Here is a 22,424-nt window from a genome sequence, read left to right as displayed (position 1 = left end):
CAGATGACAAAGGTTCCTTGGCACTAAGTATACTTTAATTACCAAGTTGTCATATAAGAGATGTCTGTTTTAATATGAACTAAACACAGATTTTTCTTACCATGTTAAAATAATTCCGAATTTTGGTTCCCCGGTCAAGGTCCCAAATAAAAATGTTCCCATCATGACCCGCTGAAAGTATGATCCTTTGATCAAATGGATGTGCTTCCAAAACAAATACTTCATCATCATGTCCCTGTGATAAAATCAATATTAAAAATGAAAAGCAACACCAAGTATTTGGTTTATTTGGCCAAAAGATCTCAGGAGTGTGCTATTAATCCCATGCAGATGATGTACACCACAGCATTTACTACATGGACACTAAAAGAAATAGTTCAATTAGAGCTCCTTATATGTTTAGGTGCTGATTTCAAAAAGTATTCAATACAGAAGACCAAGGAAGGTGTTTAAAGTGTAGTCCAAAACAGTTACAGCTCATTAACCAGGCCCCTGAAATATAATATGTATTTCTATGACTCTGCTATTTAAGACCCACAGAAAATGGGACAAACAGAATCTTTCATTAACACCCAATTCTGCCACAGAGATAACACACAAACCTTCATTGTTCTTTATCCAGCACTCTCTATCCCTAGTATTCAAATTAGATTTTGGAAGGCCCCATGGTACATTCAAATAAAAAAGCATAGTGGCTCTGCCCTTTATCTACTTTACAGTTGAAGGTTTCATTTAATATGCTATCTGAAAAATGGGTTTGTTGCTAAAAAAGTTTGAAAACCAATGCTCTCTATATATGTTTCCCTTACCGATATCAGTATATAGAGACCTTAGATCAGGAATCTGCAACTATAGCCTTCAGGCCAAATCTAGCTCCCAGACATTTTTGTACACAGAGCCTGTGAGCTAAGAATGGTTTTTACATTAAAAGGCTTCAAAAAAACAAAGAATATGCAACAGAGACTATATGTGGCCTGCAAAGCCTAAAATACTATCTGGCCTCTTAAAGAAATAGTTTGCCAACACTCGATTCAGGTCATTGTTAAGGAGAATACATGATTAACGATAGGCTCCAAGTCTTAGAAAAGCATGCATGACATCCTGAAGTTGCGTTTCACTTAGGAACACATCAGCATATTACACATCAGGAGTTTTTAGAAATCAGCATATCTTATGACCCTAAAAAGTGCATTTTATCCTAAATCATTGTATAAAAAATGGAATAGAGCACCCTACCATGTTACCTTTATGTACAAAAATATAACTTATTAAAAAATAACTGCACACTGGCTCAAAATGTGTAGGTAAAATCCCATTGCAATAAATACTCTTACAACTGAAAGTTTACCAAGACTCTTCCCAGTGACCACTAAAAAAATTACTTCTTTGTTATATGCTAAATATAGCATATAACAAATACTTTCTCAGGTTCCTAATGAGTAAACAATAAAACTACTTTGTTAAACTCAAATGATAATGATACAACTATTTCAGTGTACACTGGAAAAGAGAGGCTTTTAAATAGGGGATTTTATTTGTTGGTCACATGTCATAGGATAGGACATAGTCACTGGACCATAGGGAACAAAACCTAACTAAATTCAGTAATGTCTTAAGATATATCATCTGCCTTATTTTTATTTATTAAGCACACCTCTATTTTCATCACTGCCACACAAATCCAAATTATCATCATGGCCCATCCTACCATAGACTCCTACATTATACCAGAGTCACTCTTATCTTCATTCCAATTCTCTCTATTCTGTTGCCAGAATTATATGGTATTCTTCAAAAGCAAAATTCACATGTCATTCCTTAGCATTTAAATCTTGTAATGGTTTACTGTTGGTCTAGGATAGATCCTATAAGACCCTGAATGGTCTGGCGTCTCTCCATTTCTCCAAACCTATCTGGTGACACTCTTTTTGTTCTCTGTGCTCTAGCCAAAAATTGGCTTTCTTTCAACTCCCTTCTACCTGAAGACCTTTGATGTGCTTTTCCCTCTTCCTGTAAGGACCTCCCAACTCTCTCACATATGTAATTTATCAAATATTTATTGATATCCTACCATATTGAGACAGAAAATAAACAAACAAGAAAATACCAGGTCGTGATAAACACTATGATGAAAAGAAAGCAAGGTGATAGAATAAGATAAAGACTGGAAGGCTACTCTAGATTGTTTGATCAGGAAAGGCCTTGTCAAGGAGGTGACATTTAGGCTGAGACATGGGTAATTTCTATCTATCTTTCAAATCTTAACCCAAATTTAACTTCCTTAGGAATCTTCTCTGACCCTATTTTGACCAGGGTCAAATAGGTTTAGACCAGGTTTGGTCACCCTATTAGAAACTTGCATTGTATTTTCCACCTCTTTCTTCTGACCATTTATTTATTTTGTGTTTTTTTTTTTTTTTAATTTTTTTCTTAATAGGCTGTAAATGCCAGGATGATGGGGACTCTCTAATTTACTATTTATTCCTAACATCTAACTCAGTTGCTGGCACACAGTAGATGCTCAGTAAGTATTTGCTGAGTGGAAGAACTTTACACCACACTAAGACCCCAATAAACAAATTGTTAACACAGAAAAGATAAATATCAAAACTAAGTAGATTTGACTGTTAACAAGGTCTAAAAATAAAAATAGTCTGTTCTAAAATTTTTTCAGTAAAATTCACTGAAAAAGATGACCCATTAATCAACCCATGGGAAGAGTACCACTAAACAGAATTCTAAATTAAGGTACTTGTTAGGACAGAATTTTACACAGATCTATAAAACCAGTGGCTATGACATGAACTTTGAAACTGTGATTTTTAGATATATAGACTTGTGCTGTCTAATACGGTATTTAATAGCTACATATGGCTATTAAGCATTTGAAATGCGGCTAGTCCAAATTGAGATGTTGTGTAAGTGTAAAATACACACTAGATTTCAAAGATTTAGTATTTTAAAAATATGAAATAGTTAAAATTAATAATTTTCATATTAGTTACATGTTGAAATACTACTATTTTGGATATACTGGGTTAAATGAAATATATTATTAAAATTAATTTCACCTGTTGTGCTTTACTTTTTCTGTTGTGGTTACTAGAAAAATTAATATTACATATGTGGTTCATATTATATTTCTTTTGGAGCATGCCGCATAGACAAACACCTCCTAATAAAGAATCAAGCAAATAGTATAGATTTTTCTATACATATTAACAGAAACTTATATTGGGGAATACAGAAAGGCAAAAGGGGATAAAGAATTGGCTAAGCAGATAAAAAAAAAAAAAAGAATCTAAAACTCCACTAACACAGTGTCAGGGTTTTATTTAGGAACAAGAATTGGGAGGTATATGGAATTCCTTACAAAATTAAACAAATCTTTAGAAATCTCAGAGGTTATAAATAAGATTATCTTACAAAGGAGTTAAATAAGGATGGATACTATGGTATACTACAAAGTAAATTGAGTCATGAGAACTGGATTCTAGTCCTTATCACTTAATACTTTGTAAACCATATGGCAATCACTTGGCCCTGTCCTTAAAGTATTTAGGAACTGATAACTGAAGCAGATAGGAAATAAGGCTTTTAAGTGGCATTTAACCTGAAGTGTACATGCTAAACCAACAAACAACCCCACCTATGTGACTTCTGCTGTTAATCCTATCAGTTTTTCATGCCACAAATATTACACCTTTTACTACAACAAAAAAGAAGAAAAGCCACCTTTTTCGCCTACTTTTTCCTCTTACCTCTACTTCTTGCATAAATGAATCCCTGAAAGTAGAATATAAAGGATACCCTTGTCAAAATAAAGTTAGCTCTACCCCTAAAACAATAACAAAAATCCCAACTCATGCTAAAAACAAAATAACTTATATATCCTTGACTGCATTTAACAAAATAAGTAATTATCAGACCTCAAAAGGACCTTGAAATGTTTTCATACCTGCTTTTAGCAGCTATACCATGTGTCATCTTTATTTTGCAGATATGTCAACAAAGGTGACTGAAATATTTACTTCTCCAAGAGACAGTAAGTCACAGAAAGTAAACTAAAATTTAAATTTCCTGTCTTCTGGAATAACGCCCTTTTTGATCATTTTAATTATTCCAAAAATACTTACAGATAAAGTATGAAGAAGTTGCCCTGTGAGAGAATTCCATACTTTCAAAAGAAAATTGTTCACTGCAGTAATAACTGTGGTGTCATAGCGATCCCAGGCCACCATAGTCACCTTAAGTTTAGTGACCTTGTCTTCTCCAGATGGCAAATTATTCCTAAATAAAATAATTTGCAGTATTCATACATTGTAAATTATTAACAAAGGTACATCTAAAATAGAAAATTATGAAAAAAAATCTCTCCAGTAGCTTATAAATTTTTAGATAAAAAAATCCTAAACTATACTTTTAAGTACTCACAAAATAAAATATTAAAAGTACCTAAGTAGGGCAAGACCCATAAGCTTATTTTAGGAAGACAAAAGGCACAAAATGACAAAAAAAAAATTTTGTAGTTAGTTACACAAGACCAAAAAAAAGGTGAAACTAGAAAAAAATCTACGAATCCCTTGAAAAATAAAATACAAGGTCATGTTGGCTACCAGAAAATATGAAGAAAACATATAATGGACACTTTACTCCCTTAAATAATAAATTTTGAAACTAATAGGTCTTATAAAAGAGCAGCAAGAAATTCATTAACTTTTAGTTGAATATGATATGAATAGCTGGCTAGGACTACAATGTCAGTTCCATATTGTTATTAGGAAGATAATTAATGTCAGGGCCTTACCCTATAGAAACTGTAATGTCCTAAAGATGTAATTATGTATCTTCCAATCAACAGGGAAGACAATGAAACAGAATGCTGATTAAGTGTACTTATAATGTTGAGTAGGAATGCTAACAATATGAAACATTATAAAGGTAACATCAGTAAGACAGAGAAATAGTTAAACTTATGATGACATTTAATAGGGACAACCCTCAAAGTAGAAAGTAGTATAGATATTAAAAATGACCTATAGAAAACTAAGGCAGAAAATAACTCTGTGGGCATTAGCAGAGTAGAGATCTTTGGGTCACAAGAGACCAGAATTTTGAATGACTCAGCAATGTTTCTATCGTCCAGTCTGTCAATCAACAGCAAAAGGCAATTTACTTAGAGACTAAATACAGACGCAAACTTCAGGTCTACCAATGAACTCCAAACTATTTACTAATCTAAAAAGATATTTTCATTATGAAATATAATTCAGTAAATCAAAAGATACTATACTAACATCCAATCTTACCCAGTCATTTTAGTAGCCATATCTAGCACTATACTCTTCCATTCTTGTTGCTGATATTGCCAAATTCTTGCTGTTCCATCTCGACTTCCACTAACAAATCTTAAACTGCAAAGAAACAGTTAAAATATCCTTATTACTTTTTTCCAAAATATAAATCACTTTTTTTCTAATTATGAAAGTAATATGTTCATCCCCATACGCTACTGGGGGTAATGAAAATTATACATTTTGGAACACAGTTTGGCAGTGCCTTAAAATGATAAACAGTCACCATATAACTCAACAATTCTACTCCCAGGTATAAATCCAAGAGAAATGAAACATTAAGTCCACATAAAAACTTGTACATGAATATCCATGGCATTATTCCTCACAAGCCAAAAAGTGATAACAATCCAAATGTCCATCAACTAATAAAGGGATAAACAAATTATGGTATCCATACAAATATTATTCAGCAATAAAAAGAAATAATGATACATGCTGCAACATGACTGAATCTCGAAAACATTACGCTTAGTGAAAGAAGTCGGTCACAAAAAACCACATATTGTATAATTCAATTTATATAAAATTTCCAAAACAGGCAAATCTATAAAGATAAAAACTAGATTAAAGGTTGCCCAGAGTTAAGGGTGGGGGTGTAAACATATTGGGGAGTGATAGCTAAAGGGTATGGAAATTCTTTTTGGGGTGCTAAAAATGTTCTAAAACTGTGGTAAAGGTTGCACAACCCCATGAATACACTAAAAAACAGAGAAGTTATGTTATGTGCATTATATCTCAATAAAACTTACAAAAATACATTCATTCACCCATAATTTTATCACTGTTCATACTTTCATTTCTATTCCACCAGACTTTATTAAAGACATACATATACACTTATATATTTCCCCCTACAGGAAACAGAATTGTACTACATATAAGTTTTGTGTTTTCCCCTAAGGGTTATTTTATAGATATATCTCTAGGTTTATAAATAAAACTACTGTCACTTTTAGTAAGTATTCAACTATTTGGATGAATCAAAATTTATTTAATCAACTCCCTAATGATAAATATTTATACTATTTCCATTCTTCACCATTATAAATAATGTTGTGATGAGTATCTCTATACATATCGTTGTACAACCTTATACATATCTTTGCTGAGTCAAATGGTCAGCACATTTTTAAAGTTTTTGATGAATAATTTCCCTGAAAAGTTTTTTAACACTTTACAGTCTCTTCAAAAGTTGTGAGAGAGTGAGTGCCCGTTTTCCCTAAACCCTTGGCAATACTGGGTGCTAACATTCTTCATTATCTTGTCACTCTGAAAGAAAAAAAAATGTTACTTTTATTCTAAACTGCATCTTTAACTATTAGTAAAATTGGACATCCTTTATTTATTGTCCACATAACTAATGAAGATAAAATAATGTTTCTCCTTTAGGGAAAAGGCAAGGAATTAAAAACTTCAGATTCCTCTAGCATGAAAGAATCATAGCTGTACAAACCTTCAAGTGTATAACTCAGTATAGTGCAATAAATCAACCTCAAAAAATTATCTGAAGGTTTTCTCACTCCTAATATAAACTTCACTCTATGTGGACCATCATTATTTACTCTTGCATTTAATAAAGATGAACAAATTCATCATAGCAATCACCCACTGTCTGAAAAATATTTAAAAATAAAACATGGTCAAAAAAATTAAATTAAATTAAAACATGGTCACCCACATAAAGTCCTTATAGAAATATATGGATACACATTTATGTTAAGTGGCTACATTTTTAAATCTATTTTTAGGTCAATTTTTAGACCAGGGCAAAAGATTATCATCCTTTTGGGATCAAACATTTGAGAGGGTACACAAAATACCTACATATAATGTCTGAGTTTACAGACACAGGAAATATGTATCATATGAGTAGGAGAGACAATAAGTAATACAGATGTTCAGAGGAAGACAATATGGCTAAAATCTGGAGCAGTCAGAAAAGGCTTCAGGTAGAACATGGGAAGACAGGACTTAGAAAATAAGAGAAAGGGACTGGAGGGAAAAGAAAAATAGAGTGAAGGAGAGTGAAAGGGAGAGGGAGGCTGGAGGAGGAAAAGAGAAGGAGTGAGGGGGGAGTAGGGGTGATATTTTTGGGTAAGAATAATGTGAGGTAAAATATAAGCAAAGCAATGAATGAGAGAAAAAATATAGATATATGGATGTAACAGGAGCAATGATTAAGTCAATTAGGCTAAATATAATGATTTATATGGGGAATAGTAAATGAGAAAAGAATGTAGGTCGAAGTTAAGTTATAGAAAGTTCTGAATTCAAGGCTAAGACATTTGAATTCTATTCTATAGACAAAGAGGAAACACTAAAGTTTTCTGAACAGAGCAATGTGGATCTGGCAGAAATGGACAGGATATATTTAGAAAGGAGAAGAAAACTGAAGGTAATGGGTCAAAAAATAGAATCCTTGGCTAAAGTGAGTGATAATAGAAATGGAAAAACAAAATAAACAAAAAAGAAATCACTCAGAAAGGAAGAACTGATAAAGTATGGCTACTACTTGGAGTAGTAGAGATGGAGTTTAAAAGAGATGGGGTAAGGATGTCATCAGAAATAGACAAGGGCTTTCAGCTTAAGAAACTGAACAGAAATAAAGTACTACAGTAGAAGGAGCTACTTCTGAAGGAATAGAAGTAAAATATGTCAAACATCTGTTTACACAGATATGTACTACATAGTTACCTGTCTCCATTGTTACAGAACTGAACAGCAACAACTTTGTCCTAAGACATAAAACAACAGAATTTTGGTTAGAGTTAATTTATTTGTAAAACAAATAAAGTACTCTTCCCTTCAAATTCACATGCAAAAGCATCATGGAGTAGACTTTTTAATGCTATAATTTTCTTGGAAAAAACTCCAATTTTCTTTAAAAAATTAATGAAGGCTGAAACAATGCATTAACTGAGGAAGAATACTTATTAGCAGTAATTTGAAACAAACCATACATAAGCAAACCTGTTTCTAAGTCATAATCTCAAGAGACAGTTTTGAATAGATACTAGTTTTATGTCCCCCATGATAGGCCAGCACACTAACCTAAAATTCAACCCTAAAGTAACAGATTTAATAGCAGTTGAACTAAATTTCCCAATTAATTTTTTTTAAATTTCAGAAAATAAATCAATCATTTCCAGCCTCTCACACGGATTATTTATTTTACAAAGACAGATTCATCTGTCTTTAGGTACAATAGTTTAGATAACTTCTCTTTGAATCTTCTTTTATAATGATTAAACTACACTTTTACAAATATAATGTGTATTATAGTGATGAGAAGATTAAAGTATAAGCCAGAATATGCATTTTCTTTCTCTTTATTCCTTGATAATAAAGCTAAAATGTACCCTCAAATGTTGTACATATTTTCACAAAATACTCAGTTACTGAACTGCATTTGAATTTTTAATAAAAAGCTCAAATACTAAATATCTTTATATTTATTTTTCATTTTTAAAAATTATTAAACTGTCTTCATATGTTCAGAGTTATATTCATACTGCTCCATGATTTCACTATAGTATTTATTGGACAGATTCTGGATTCTCACTGCCAGTTGCAATAACTGGTTTTAGATGTTCTGAAAGTACACCTTATTTTCGATAACTAACAGTAGCCACTGACTTCAACAGGGAATAATTAGGTTTTTTGACTTTCTCTTAGCTGGACCCCTGGCAAAAAAACGCACAAAACTCTAATAATCAATTTTTCTTCATCTTTCCCCCATTCAATTCTTGCCCGTTGTTTCTACTACCTCCTCACTCAGCTCTCAATAAACTTGACTGCACTTGTATACATACCCTGCTTGGGTGGTAATTGTAAAGATGCCTCCTTTGCATACTCTAGTACAAATGGATTTCTCCCACTGGATAGTCTCAGACTGAGATCTTTATATATTTCCTAAGTTTTTCTCTTTCACAATTTAAATAATATTCCAGGATTTTAGTATCTAGGAATAAGTAACAGCAAGGTGAGAGCTCAGCTTGGTTCAGTAATGATTCATAAGTAACTGTTCAATTATGCTTATGGGATGGGACAAAATCAGGAGGCTGTTTCCAAAAGCTCAAGGAGAAGGTTTCTAACAGGTCTCTTTTAGTACAAATTTCAGGAACATGATTGATTTTGTAACTCACAAAGTATCTTTTTCTAATAGTCATGATTCAGGGAAATTGTGTGTATTTTATTGATGTGCACTAATACTATTCCAAATGAGAGGTCAACAGTACTAAAAACAGTAATCTTAAGACTTGCAAAGCTGAGTGTTTTCAATTGCTGACTATACAGCTTTGACAATAAGGTATATGAGATGTATAGTGAGCTGAAAAACAAGTACTCCCATACACCATAGTAAATAATTATCTAGAGAAAAAGGTAAGGAAAGGAAGAGGAGAAAGAGATGAAAGGTTCACAGGGATATGAAAAAAAAAAAAAATTACTGGCTCCAAGCTTCCTAAAAAAAGAAAGTAGAAATAGCTTTGAAGAAAAGGTCCAGTCACCAATGGCCAGCCACCAATGGCTGTCACCCAGGTATAAAGCTGTTCCCTGTTGTTATTGATAACTGAGTAGGATTAGATTTTAGGAGTCCGTGATGGCATTCTGAAAATAATCAAACTAAAATCAACAAGCTAAATTAGCAAATTATTTTTTCTCAAGATATACTTAACATGTCTTTTATTATTTATTGAGGTAAAATGGGCATATAGCATTATATAAGTTTCAGCTGTACAATATTATAATTGGATATTTGTATATACTATAAAGTGATAACCACTGCAAGTCTAATTACCATCCATCACCATACAAATAAGCCCTCTCACCCATCCCCCAACACCCTTTCCCCTCTGGTAATCACGGATCTGTGTATCTATGAGTTTGTTTTTGTTTGGTTTGGTTTGTTCATTTGTTTTGTTATTTTAGAATCCACACATAGTGAAATCATGTTATTTGCCTTTTTCCATCAGATTTTTCACTTAGCACAATACCCTCAAGGTCCATCTGTATTGTCACAAATGGCAAGATTTCCCTATGTGTGGCTGAGTAGTATTCCAGTGTGTGTGTGTGCGTGTGTGTGTACCACATCTTTATCCATTCATCCATGGATAGACACTTAGGTTGTTTCCATATTCTGGCTACTATAAATACTGCTGCAATGAACATAGGGGTGCATATATCTACTTGAATTAGTGTTTTTGTATTCATCAATAAATACTCAGAAGTGGAATATCTGGATCCTATGGTCGTTCTATTTTTAATTTTTTGACAAATCTCCATACTGCTTTCCATAGTGGCTACACAAATTTACATTTACATTCACACCAATAGTGTACAAGAGTATCCTTTTCTCCACATCTTCTCCAACACTTGTTATTTCTTGCCTTTTTGATAACAGCCATTCTAATAGGTATGAGGTGATATCACACTGTGATTTTCATTTGCATTTTCCTGATAATTAGTGATGTTGAACATGTTTTCATGTGCCTGTTGGCCATCAGTATATCCTCTTTAGGGAAAAAAAAATGTCAATTTAGTTCCTCTACCCATTTTTAATTGGGCTGTCTTTTTGTTGTTGAGTTATATGAATCCTTTATATATTTTGGATATTAACCCCTTAATGGATATATTACTTACAAATATCCTTTCCCATTTACTAGGTTGCTTTTTTGTTTTATTGATGTTTTCTTTCACTGTGCAGTAGCCTTTTACTAAGAAGTAGTCCCATTTGTTCATTTTTGCTTTTGTCTCCCTTACATTTAGAGTCAGATTTTAAAAAAAAAAAAAATCACTAAGACCAATGTCAAGGACCTTACCACTGCTGGGGAAAGTCATGAAAAAGATGTGACTGCCAGGTGACCTGTGAGCTGGACCCCAGGCAATCAGAGGCTCCTTACCCTCTTCCCTATCCTTGGTATATGGGTTCCACTTGCCTTTCCCACTCCCAGAGGCTGCTCTAAGGACATAGCCTTGAGACAATGATGTGGTATTGAGAACACCTGCCCAGTATACTTGAATGAACTCAGTTAAGGCTTCTTTATAAACTTTTAAGATTTGGTGAGCAGGCACCAAGATCCATTCATCTTGCTGCCACCCAAAACAAACTTCATGTGTAAATTCCCTTTGCTTATTAAAACTGCCACCTACCAACCCAGAATGGCCTACCTCTTTCTTTGGTCTTTCCTTGCCCTCTGGGTACATGGGCCAGTTTCAGATTATATCCAAGAAGATCCCAAGGGGGCTGTAAATTGACAATTGGTGAGCTAGCCCAGAGACCAAAGAAATGGGCCTTGGGAATGACGCATCCACAGGAGAAATCCCAAATTAGCCATCAACTTCTGTGTAAGGAAGGGTGGCAGGTATGTTAGATGCTTATGGACTACTACATGAATATGGGGACACCCAGAAAATGCCAGCCAATCTAATGTACTTGTTGGAGGAAAGGCACATACCACACTGAGGCAGAGAAGGGAAACATGGTTGCCATAGTGGGCTTCTACTGTGGGTAGTTCAGCTGGCCACTGATGCCCAACCAGAAGCTAAAGCTCAAGTTAGAAAGAGCTGAGTTTAGAAAAGGATATGTGAGTGTCCACTACTCTGCTAGCTCTGGGGCTGGCAGACAAGATGGAAGAGCAAACTAATAAATTGGAGACCTTAGTGTCCTGTTTTGCAAAGCAAGGAAGATGCAAGCTGTCATGTATTAAGATATGAGAACTTATGAGAAAGCCCGATTAGGATGCTAAGAGGTGGAATCTTGGAGAAAATGAAAATCAAGAGGGGGATGCTGTGGTAATTGATGAGGAAACAGACAAAATGTCCCATACCTTCTGACCTCTAATTTTAAATAGCAGTTACCCCAAAACTCCTAGGAGAAAACTTACATCTTTCTCTGTCCCCTGAAGTTTATAAATCTTATCATATCTTTGAAATATAAATACCCCTGGAGATAACCAAAACATTGCCAGAAAAAGGCAGGGGATCTTTTAAGAATACAGCTATAGTTCTCTTGTCCATTGCATTATAATGAACTCATCAAATCAAATGACCATTTTTAAGTCTTCTCTCATTTGTAGTTATTGTTTTGCTCTGATGCTTTGCAAAAAGTGTCCCTACAACAGTGCTTCATCTTTAAGAACACTCATGGAAACGACTTTGACAGGTTTCTGATAACTAAGATTAAATTGCTTTCTTCTTGGAGAGATAATAATGAACCTTTCAAGTGGTCCCCCAAGGCTACGTGCATGGCCCCACAATATGTCATACAATGGTAGCTGGGGACCTATCCCTGTTCTCCTTCCCCACATCAGCAAAATGGGCCCATTACACATTGATAATACAATGTTAACATGTAAAGATTTACCTCTGCTGCAGGACACCTGCAGGCTTTGCTCAGGAACATCTGTGAGGAAGAAGATGGGCAATGAACCCAAAGAAAATTCAAGGCCTAGACACTGCTATAAGGTTTTAGGTGTCATCTGGTCAGCTAAGACTCATAAAGCTGTAACTGAAAAGGTGCAAGCCTATCCAACCTCTTAAGAATGGGAAAGAGGTGCAGTCCTTTATAGGGATTTTGGGGTTATGGAAGACTTTTAATCTCCACCTGGCACAGCACTCCCATTCCTTATGCTCCCTGGTAAAGAGACTGGGGACAATAGCAGCATGCTGCCTTTGAGAAGGCAAAAATACTAATAAAACAGATTAAAGCTCTGAGCATCTCCTAAGTAGGGCTACCATTTGAGTTTGATGTGTCTATGACTCCAAAAGATATGGGTCAGACAGTATGGCAGAGATAACAAAAGGGGAGAATGCCCCTGGGATTTTGGTGCCAGCTCTGAAGGGGGCAAAACCCCAATATATCCACATAGAGCAAGAGCTCCTAGCAACGTACACAGTGCTACTCCAGGTAAAACTTCTCACACAGCAGCCAGTACAGCAACTAGAGTACTGAGCTCATAGTAGTCTGGCTGCTGATCACTCAGGAGCCCTGGCCATTAACCCTTTGTACTGATAATTAGACTATTCTAAGGGATTAAATTTATGGCTTGAATAATGGGAAGCTGATCATTAAAAAGTCCTTGTGGGGTCAAGATATATATAATATGACATTTGGGTCCACCTGCAAGAGCCTGAAGTGTTTCTCACTGTTTTTCATGTCCCAGTTCTTAAGACACTGACACCCCCCTAGCAATCAGGAAGCTGGTGCCCTACCTTGGGAATGAGCCCTAGCTACTGACCTGTCAGTAGTTTAGGCAGATTGGGTGCATATAAAGAGTGGCCCCCACAATGCCCAAGTAGGATGGCATATTGTCAAGGATGTTGGACTGCCCTCAGAGTACACTGACTTAGTTAAAGTAATAACAGCATGTTGTGTGTCCTAAACACCACCAAAGGCAACTGCCAAAAGAGTCAGGCCATCCACTGGAGTTCCCAACCTATGAGAAATTGGCAAATTGATTATATTGGCCTCCTCTAAGTGAGTGTTCTAAATATGCCTTGGTTTATGTAGACACTGCATCTGGTCTAACCCACACTTTTCCCTGCCACCCTGCAAACCAGGCTGTCATCATTAGGGGATTAAGAAACTGAGTACCATGTATGAATACTCTCATCAAAAACATAATTATCAGAGGTCACATTTCAAAGGCCATGATGTGCAAGACTGAACAATAAAATGTGACATTAAGGGGCGCCTGGGTGGCTCTGTAGTTAAGTATCTGCCTTTGGCTCAGGTCATGATCCCAGGGTCCTGGGATCAAGTCCCACATCGGGCTCCCTGCTCAGCGGGAGGCCTGCTTCTCCCTCTCCCACTCCCCCCTGCTTGTGTTCCCTCTCTCGCTGTGTCTCTCTCTGTCAAATAAATAAATAAAATCTTAAAAAAAAATGTGACATTAAATAAAGGTTCCATCTCTCCTATAACCCACAAGCAGCAGGATTGGTAGAAAGGAAAATGGATATTAAAACAGCATATTAAACACTTAACAGGCAAAACCACCTTGGCCAACTGGACAAAAGTACTGTCCTAGGCTTTAACATATTTAAATGACCAAAGAGTAGGGCCTATTGCCCCATATGCCAGACTAGGGATCCCTGCCCAGGCACCCAATACTGTAAAGATATAGAAGTTTCTGGAAACAGCCATTGTCCAAAATCTCACAGTGGATCAACACACTATGCTGTGGAAAACACCAAGCCCCATCATTCTTTAAAAAAGAATTATCTACTAGAATTTACAATGCAATATCCCACTGAGACAGGTGAATTCCTTCACACCCCTGGGTGAAGAACTACTCAATCTTCACTAATATCCCCTTGTCCTGCTGCACGCTGGGACTGTTAAAATGCACTATAACTGAAATGAAGCATGCACCACTGAAAGAATGGAGAAAATGGGGGCCCTGGTAATGACATATCCTGTCCCCAGTTCATCTCTTTACACCTGACAGTGCTGCCCCCCCGACCAACATGTATGGTATTTACAACCAGGTCAAGTTTCTAAAGGTGCTAACCTCCCTCTCCTCAAAGTCAGGGGAAATGTTTGGTTTTTCCACTGATAAGACCATTTTGCCACTGTCCTTTTCCCTCCATTGGCTTAGATTTAGAAGACATTAATAGCAAATGTGAAGCCCTTAATAAATTCACTCAGCAAGCATTGAATGATAGCAATAAAACCTGTCCTTACTGAACACTGAAATGTCTCTGGTAAGCTGTACTCATTATTTATAAAGCTGTACTCCAAAATAAAATGGCCTTAGACATTATTACTGCCTCATAAGGCGGTACCTGTGCCATTATCCAAACACAATGTTGTGTGATCACCCCCAGTGAATCTGCTAATGTGTCATCTTTATTAAATCACATGAAATACAACTGAATGCCCTGAGTAATCCAATCCCCAGCTTAGGAGACTTAATAAATCAGTGGCTCAGATCAAGGGATCATATAAAAAAAAGTTGTCACTGATTTTGTAATCATTGTCTTATTTAATCTGTTTCCTTTTACATGCACCTGTATTGCTGCTGCGGCATTAGACTCCAGTGCAGCCAGACAGTCATCAAAGGAGCCACCTCCATGCTAATAAAACCCCTTGCTGAACACTTAGAGCCCATTTCAGAAGGGGGCACATGAGATTATAAAAGCCAGTCATGAGGGGTGGAATGTTGGGGAAGGTCATTGAAAAGATGTGACCACCAGTTGACCTGTGAGCTTGACCCCAGGCAATCAAAGGCTTGTTACCTCCTCCCTTGGAATGTGCGTTCCTCTTGCCTTTCTTGCTCCCAGAGGCTGCTCCAAAGGCAAAGCCTTGAGATAATGATGTAGTGCTAAGAACACCTGCACAGTATACTTGACTGGACCCAGTTAAGGCCTCTTGTTAAACTTTTAAGATTTGGTGGGTGGCCATGGGTATCCATTTGTCTTGCTGCCACCTAAGACATGCCTTATATATAATTTCCTTTTAGTTATTAAAACTGTCACCTACCAACCTGGAGTGGCCTGCATCTTACTTGTCATCTGAGTACAGTGGCCAGTTTCAGATTATACTCAATAAGCTCCTGAGAGGGTTACAAACTGATAACTGCCTGTTTTCTTCTAGAATTTTGATTTCAGGTCCTATACTCAGGTAGGTCTTACTTTTGAGTTAATTTTGGTGTATTGTGTAAAATAGTGGTCCATAGTTTCACTCTTTTGCATGTGGCTGTTCAGTTTTCCCAACACTACTTATTGAAGAAACTACCATTTCCCCATTGTATATTCTTGGCTCCTTCACTGTAAATTAATTGACCATGTATGTGCGGGTTTATTTCTGGGTTCTTTATTCTGTTCCATTAATCTATTTGTCTGTTTTATTGCTAATACCATACTGTTTTGATTACTAGAACTTTGTAGTATACTTTAAAATCAGGAAGGGTGATGCCTCCAGCTTTGTCCTCCTTTCCAAGTTTGCTTTGGCTATTTGTGATCTTCTGTGATTTTTACAAATTTTAGACGTATCTGTTCCAGTTCTAAAAATTGCCACTGGGACTTTGATGGAGATTGCATGTAATCTCTAGATTACTTTGGGCAGCCAGCCTGGACATGATATTAATTCTTCCAATTCAGGAGCATGGAATATCTTTCCATTTATTTGTCTTCAATTTCTTTCATCAGTTCTGGTTTTCAGTGTGCAGATCTACATTTCCTTGGTTAAATTTATTCCTAGGTATGTTATTCTTTAGAAGCAAATATAAATGGGACTGTTTTCTTAGTATATTTTTTTCTGATAGTCCGTTCTCAGTGTATAGAAACACAAAAGATTTCTGTATATTGATTTTCTATCCTGTAACTTTACTGAATACATTTATGAGTTCTAACAATTTTTTTAGTGGAATCTTTAGGGTTTTCTATATATAGAATTATGTTATCTCAAATAGTTACAGTTTTACTTCTTCCTTTCCAAACTGGATGCCCTTTATTTCTTTTACATGGCTAATTATTGTGGCTAGGAGTTCCAATACTATGTTGAATAAAGTGGCAAAAATGGACATCTTTGTCTTGTTCCTGATCTTAGAGAAAAGCTTTCACCTTTTCACCACTGAGTATGATGTTAGCCATGGATTTGTCATAAATGAACTTCGTTATATTCAGATACATTCCTTCTATAACACTTTGAGATTTTATCATAAATGAATGTGGAATATTGTCAAATACTTATTCTGCATCTATTGAGATGATAATATGACTTATCCTTCATTTTGCTAATGTGGTGTATCATGTTGATTTAATTGCAGATGTTGAATCATTCCTGCCTCTAGTAATCCCCACCTGATCATGGAGTATGATCCTTTGAATGCATTGTTGAATTCAGTTCTCTAATATTTTGTCGAAGATTTTTGCATCTTTATATATTAGGGATATTGGCCTGTAATTTCCTCATTTTTAGTGTCCTTGTCTGGTTTTTATATCAGACATTGACTTTGCAAAATGAGTTTGGAAGCATTCCCTTAATTTTTAGGAAGAGTCTGGGGACAGTGATTAAATCTTTCAATGTTTAGCACTATTCAGTGAAGCCATCTGGTTCTGGACTTTTGTATGTTGGATGGTTTTTGATTACTGATTCAGTCTCCTTTCTAGGAATCCATCAATACAGTATTTTTTATTTCTTTATCATTCAGTCTTAGAAAACTGTATGTTTTAAGAACTTATCCATTTCTGAGTCCAAGATGGCAGAGAAGTAGGAGACCGAAATTTAGTCTGGTCCCAGGAATTCAGCTAGATAGCTATCAAATCATTCTGAACACCTGTGAACTCAACCAGAGATCTAAGAAAAGAATAGCTGCAACTCTACGAATAGAAAAGCGACCACTTTCTGCCAGGTAGAAGATGTGGAGAAGTGAATCCGAGGTGATATATGGGAAGACAGACCATGGGGGAGCTTCCATCAGCCAGCTACCAGCAAGTGATATAGCAGCGGAGCAAAAATCAGAACTTTTAGGTCTGCTCTGGTGAGGGACATCGCTCAGGTTGCTAAGTGGGGGTGGATCCCTAGATGGGACAGTATGGTCTCAGGATCTTCAGGTTCACAGGAAGACCAGGGGTGCCTGAGTGTGGTAGAGCTCCCAGGCATCAGAGCGAAGAAGCCGGCTGCAAAGAGTGAGCCCAGGAGTGGGCTCCCAACTCAGGATAGCCATAAACCTCGAAATATAGCAGTCAGGAGACTGCTCTCTGAGCAGGGGCCCAACATGTGGCAGAACCAGTGAGACACCCCTTCCTCCCCCAGGAGGAGCAGTGTGGGAGCATGTGGCAGGAATCTGCAGGGTTTGGAGACTCCAAATGGGGTGGCTTGCCTGAGATAGAAATGCTCAGTCACAGCCTGAGTGAACATTGAGTGTGGACAGACACCTGGGAGACAGGAGTGATTGCTTTTCCCTGAGGGTGCACAGAGGAGTGGGGCCCCAAGCATTAGGTTCCAGGGCTGGAGACTAGGAGGCCACCATTTTCATTCTCATCCTCTAAAGCTGCAGGGGAAAGCCTTCAAGGAACAAAAGTCACTTAGAGCAAACCAGAGCAGATTACTTAGCCTGGCCCCCTGGCAAGGGCAGTACAATTCCACCTGGAGCAAATACATATGAAAATCAATGCAAAAGGCCCCTCCCCCAGGAAATCAGCAAGAACATCCAGCCAAGACCAAGTTTACCAATCAATGAGAACTGCAAAACAAAACTCCAGCACTAGAGGAATACAGCACATAGAATTCATGGCTATTTTTCCCATGATTCTTTAGTTTTTCAACTTTAATTTTTTAACTGTTTTTCTTCTGTTTGTCAACCAATTCCTTATTTTAGTAACTCCTTTTTAAAATCTTTTTTAATTATAATTTTTACAGTTATATCCTATCCCTTCATTGGATTTAATCTTATTTTTGTATGTACATAAGTTTTTCTTTCCTTACAATTTTGGAATGCAATTTCTTCTAACAGACCAAAATACACACAAAATCTAATGTATGGCTCTGTTTTATTCATCTGTCTGATCATTTTCTCTTTTTTGTTTTTTTTCTTCTTCTGTTTTTTTGTTTTTGTTTTTTTCATCTTTTTCTTTTTCTTTTTTTGTTTTGTTAAAGTCTTTTTTAATTTTCATCTTTACAGTCACATTCTATCCTTTCAATGTATTTAATTTTATTTTTGTATACATAAGTTTTTCTTTCTTTACAATTTTGAGATGTAGTTTCTTCTAACAAATTGACCAAAACACACTCAGGAGATACTGTATTGCTTTGTCCTGTTCATCTGTCTATCGCCCTTCTATTTTTTTTTTCTGTTATTGTTTTCTTTTTCCTCTTTTGTTTTTTTCTTGTCTTTTAATTTCCATATTTATAGTTACATTCTATCTTTTCATTGGATTTAATTTTATTTTTGTGCATATGTGTTTTCTTTCGTGACAATTTTGGGATCTAGTTTTCTAAAAAAAGATCAAAATACACAAAAGAACCCAGTGTATTGCTCTATTCTACTCACCTGTCTGATTATATTCTTTTTATTCTTTTTTTTTTTTTTTTTTTCCTCCTGGTTTCAGGTCTCTTCTGATTTGTTTAGTGCATGTTTTTCTGGGGTGGTTGTTACCATTTCAGTATTTTGTTCTCTTGTTCATCTATTCTCCTCTGGACAGAATGAATGACAAAACGAAAAAACTAACCTCAAAAAAGAAAACAGGCAGTACTGACTGCCAGGGACCTAGTCAGGATGGATGTAAGTAAGATGTCAGAACTAGAGTTCAGAATAATGATTATAAAGATAGTAGCTGGGCTTGAAAGAAAGCATAAAACACACTACAGAATCCCTTTCTGGAGAAATAAAAGAACTAAAATCTAACCGTGTCAAAATTAAAAAGGCTATTAATAAGATGCAATCAAAAATGGAGGCTCTAACTTCTAGGATAAATGAGGCAAAAGAGAGAATTAGTGATATAGAAGACAAAATGATGAAGAATAAAGAAGCTGAGAAAAAGAGATAAACAACTACTGGATTACAAATGGAGAATTCGAGCCATAAGTGATACCATAAGGAGGGGCGCCTGGGTGGCTCAGTTGGTGTGGAGACTGCTTCAGCTCGGCTCAGGTCATGATCTCAGGGTCCTAGGATCAAGCCCCACATTGGGTTCCCTGCTCAGTGGCGAGTCTGTTTCTCTCTCTCACTCTGTGATCTCTCTCCATTTCACTCTCTTTCAAATAAATAAATAGTCTTTAAAAAAATAAGCAGTACCATAAGGTGAAAAAATATTAGAATAACTGGGATCCCAGAAGAAGAGGAAACAGAGAGGGGGGCAGAAGGTATATTAGAGGACATAAGAGTGGAGAACTTCCCTAATCTGGGGAAGAAAACAGGCATCTAACTCCAAGAGGCATAGTAAACCCCCCTCAAAATCAATAAAAATAGGTCAACACCCCAACATATACTAGTGAAACTTAAAAATCTCAGAGACAAAAGGAAAATCCTAAAAGCAGCCGGGGACAAAAGGTCTGTAACCTACAAGGGTACAAACATTACAGTGGCAGCAGACCTACCCACAGAGACCTAGCAGGCCAGAAAGGACTGGCATGATATATTCAGGGTGCTAAATGAGAAAAATATGCAGCCAAAAATACTTTATCCAGCTAGGATATCATTCAAAATAGGAGTGATAAAAAGCTTCCAGAACAAACAGAAACTAAAAGAATTTGCAAACACAAAACCAGCCCTACAAGAAATATTGAAAAGGATCCTCTAAGCAAAGAGAAAGCACAAAACTAACATGGACCAGAAAGAAACAGACAATAAACAGTAACAGTCACTTTATAGGTAATACAATGTCACTAAATTCATATCTTTCAGTAGTTACTCTAAGTGAAAATGGGCTAAATGCCCCATTCAAAAGACACAGGGTTTCAGATTGGATAAAAAAGCAAGACCCATTGATATGCTGTCTTTTAGAGACCCATTTTAGACTGAAACATACCTTCAGATTTAAAGTGAGGGGGTGGAAAAACATTTATCATGCTAATGGACATCAAAGAAAAGAGGAGTGGCCATCCTTCTATCAGACAAATTAGATTTTAAACCAAAGATTGTAATAAGAGATGAGAAAGGACACTATATCATAATTAAAGGGTCTATTCAACAAGAAGATCTAACAATTGTAAATATTTATGTGCCTAAAATGGGAGCAGCCAATTATATAACCCAATTAATAATAAAATCAAAGAAACACATCAATAATAATAAAATAATAGTAGGGGATTTTAACAACCCCTCACTGCAATGGACAGACCATCTAAGCAGAAGATCAACAAGGAAATAAGGGCTTTGTTTGACACACAGGACCAGATGTACTTCACGGATATATTCAGAACATTCCATCCCAAAGCAACAGAATACACATTCTTCTCTAGTGCACATGGAACATTCTCCAGAATAAATCACATACTGGGTCACAAATCAGGTCTCAACTGGTACCAAAAGATTGGGATCATTCCCTGCATATTTTCAGACCACAGTGCTTTGAAACTGGAACACAATCACAAGAGGAAATTTGGAAAGAACTCAAATACATGGAGGTTAAAGAGCATCCTATTAAAGAATGAATGGGTCAACCAGGAAATTAAAGAAGAATTAAAAAAAAAATTCATGGAAACAAATGAAAATAAAAACACAACTCTTCAAAACCTTTGGGATGCAGCAAAAGCGGTCTTAAGAGGGAAGTATATAGCAATACAAGCCTTTCTCAAGAAACAAGAAAGGTCTCAAATGCACAACCTCCCCTGACACCTAAAGGAGCTGGAGAAAGAACAGCAAATAAAGCTTAAACCCAGCAGAAGAGAATTAATAAAGATTAGAGCAGAAATTAATGAAATAGAAACCAAAAGAACAGTAGAACAGATCAACCAAATAAATACAAACAATCATAAGAACATATTATGAGGAACTATATGCCAACAAATTAGGCAATCTGGAAGAAACAGATGCATTCTTGGAGACATATAAATTAACAAAACTGAACCAGGAAGAAATAGAAAACATGAACAGACCCACAACCAGCAAGTAAATTGAAGCAGTTATCAAAAATCTCCCAACAAACAAGAGCCCAGGGCCAGATGGTTTCCCAGGGGAATTCTATGAAACATTTAAAGAACAATTAATACCTATTCTTCTGAAGATGTTTCTAAAAACAGAAATGGAAGGAACACTTCCAAACTATGAGGCGAGCATTACCTTGATCCCAAAACCAGACGACTCCACTGAAAAGGAGAATTACAGACCAATATCCCTGATGAACATGGATGTAAAAATTCTCACTGAAATACTAGCCAAGAGGATCCAAAAGTACTTTAAAAGGATTATTAACCATGACCAAGTGGGATTTATTCCTGGGCTGCAAGGGTGGTTCAACATTTACAGATCAATCAATGTTATACACTACATAAATAAAAGAAAGAAGAACCATATGATCCTCTTAATTGATGCAGAAAAAGCATCTGACAAAGTACAGCATCCTTTCTTGATTAAAACTCTTCACAATGTAGGGATAGAGGGAGCATATCTCAATATCATAAAA

At 36.0% G+C, this 22,424-nt stretch overlaps 1 protein-coding gene across 5 annotated transcripts in view; it reads right to left on the bottom strand.

Moving 5' to 3' along the window:
* The window catches only part of BRWD3 (bromodomain and WD repeat domain containing 3), a 187,783-nt gene that overhangs the window by 86,478 nt on the left and 78,881 nt on the right, over positions 1 to 22,424 (bottom strand). For 2 of the 5 annotated variants that reach the window (XM_032387928.1, XM_032387930.1), the window contains exons 12-16: positions 12,721 to 12,759; positions 8,052 to 8,092; positions 5,310 to 5,414; positions 4,137 to 4,290; positions 101 to 235 (exon numbers count right to left, since the gene is read on the bottom strand). In XM_032387928.1, the coding sequence (XP_032243819.1) occupies positions 101 to 235; positions 4,137 to 4,290; positions 5,310 to 5,414; positions 8,052 to 8,092; positions 12,721 to 12,759 (474 nt within the window). Of the gene's footprint in view, positions 1 to 100; positions 236 to 4,136; positions 4,291 to 5,309; positions 5,415 to 8,051; positions 8,093 to 9,169; positions 10,134 to 12,720; positions 12,760 to 22,424 lie in introns of those variants that run through there. The other 3 variants (XM_032387929.1, XM_032387932.1, XM_032387931.1) reach the window with 2 other exon arrangements.

Source organism: Phoca vitulina, unplaced genomic scaffold, assembly GCF_004348235.1.
Source record: "Phoca vitulina isolate PV1807 unplaced genomic scaffold, GSC_HSeal_1.0 scaffold51, whole genome shotgun sequence".
Lineage (NCBI taxonomy): Eukaryota > Metazoa > Chordata > Mammalia > Carnivora > Phocidae > Phoca > Phoca vitulina.
The sequence above is the reverse complement of the archived record's forward strand: the minus strand, read 5'-3'. Positions and strand labels throughout refer to the sequence as shown.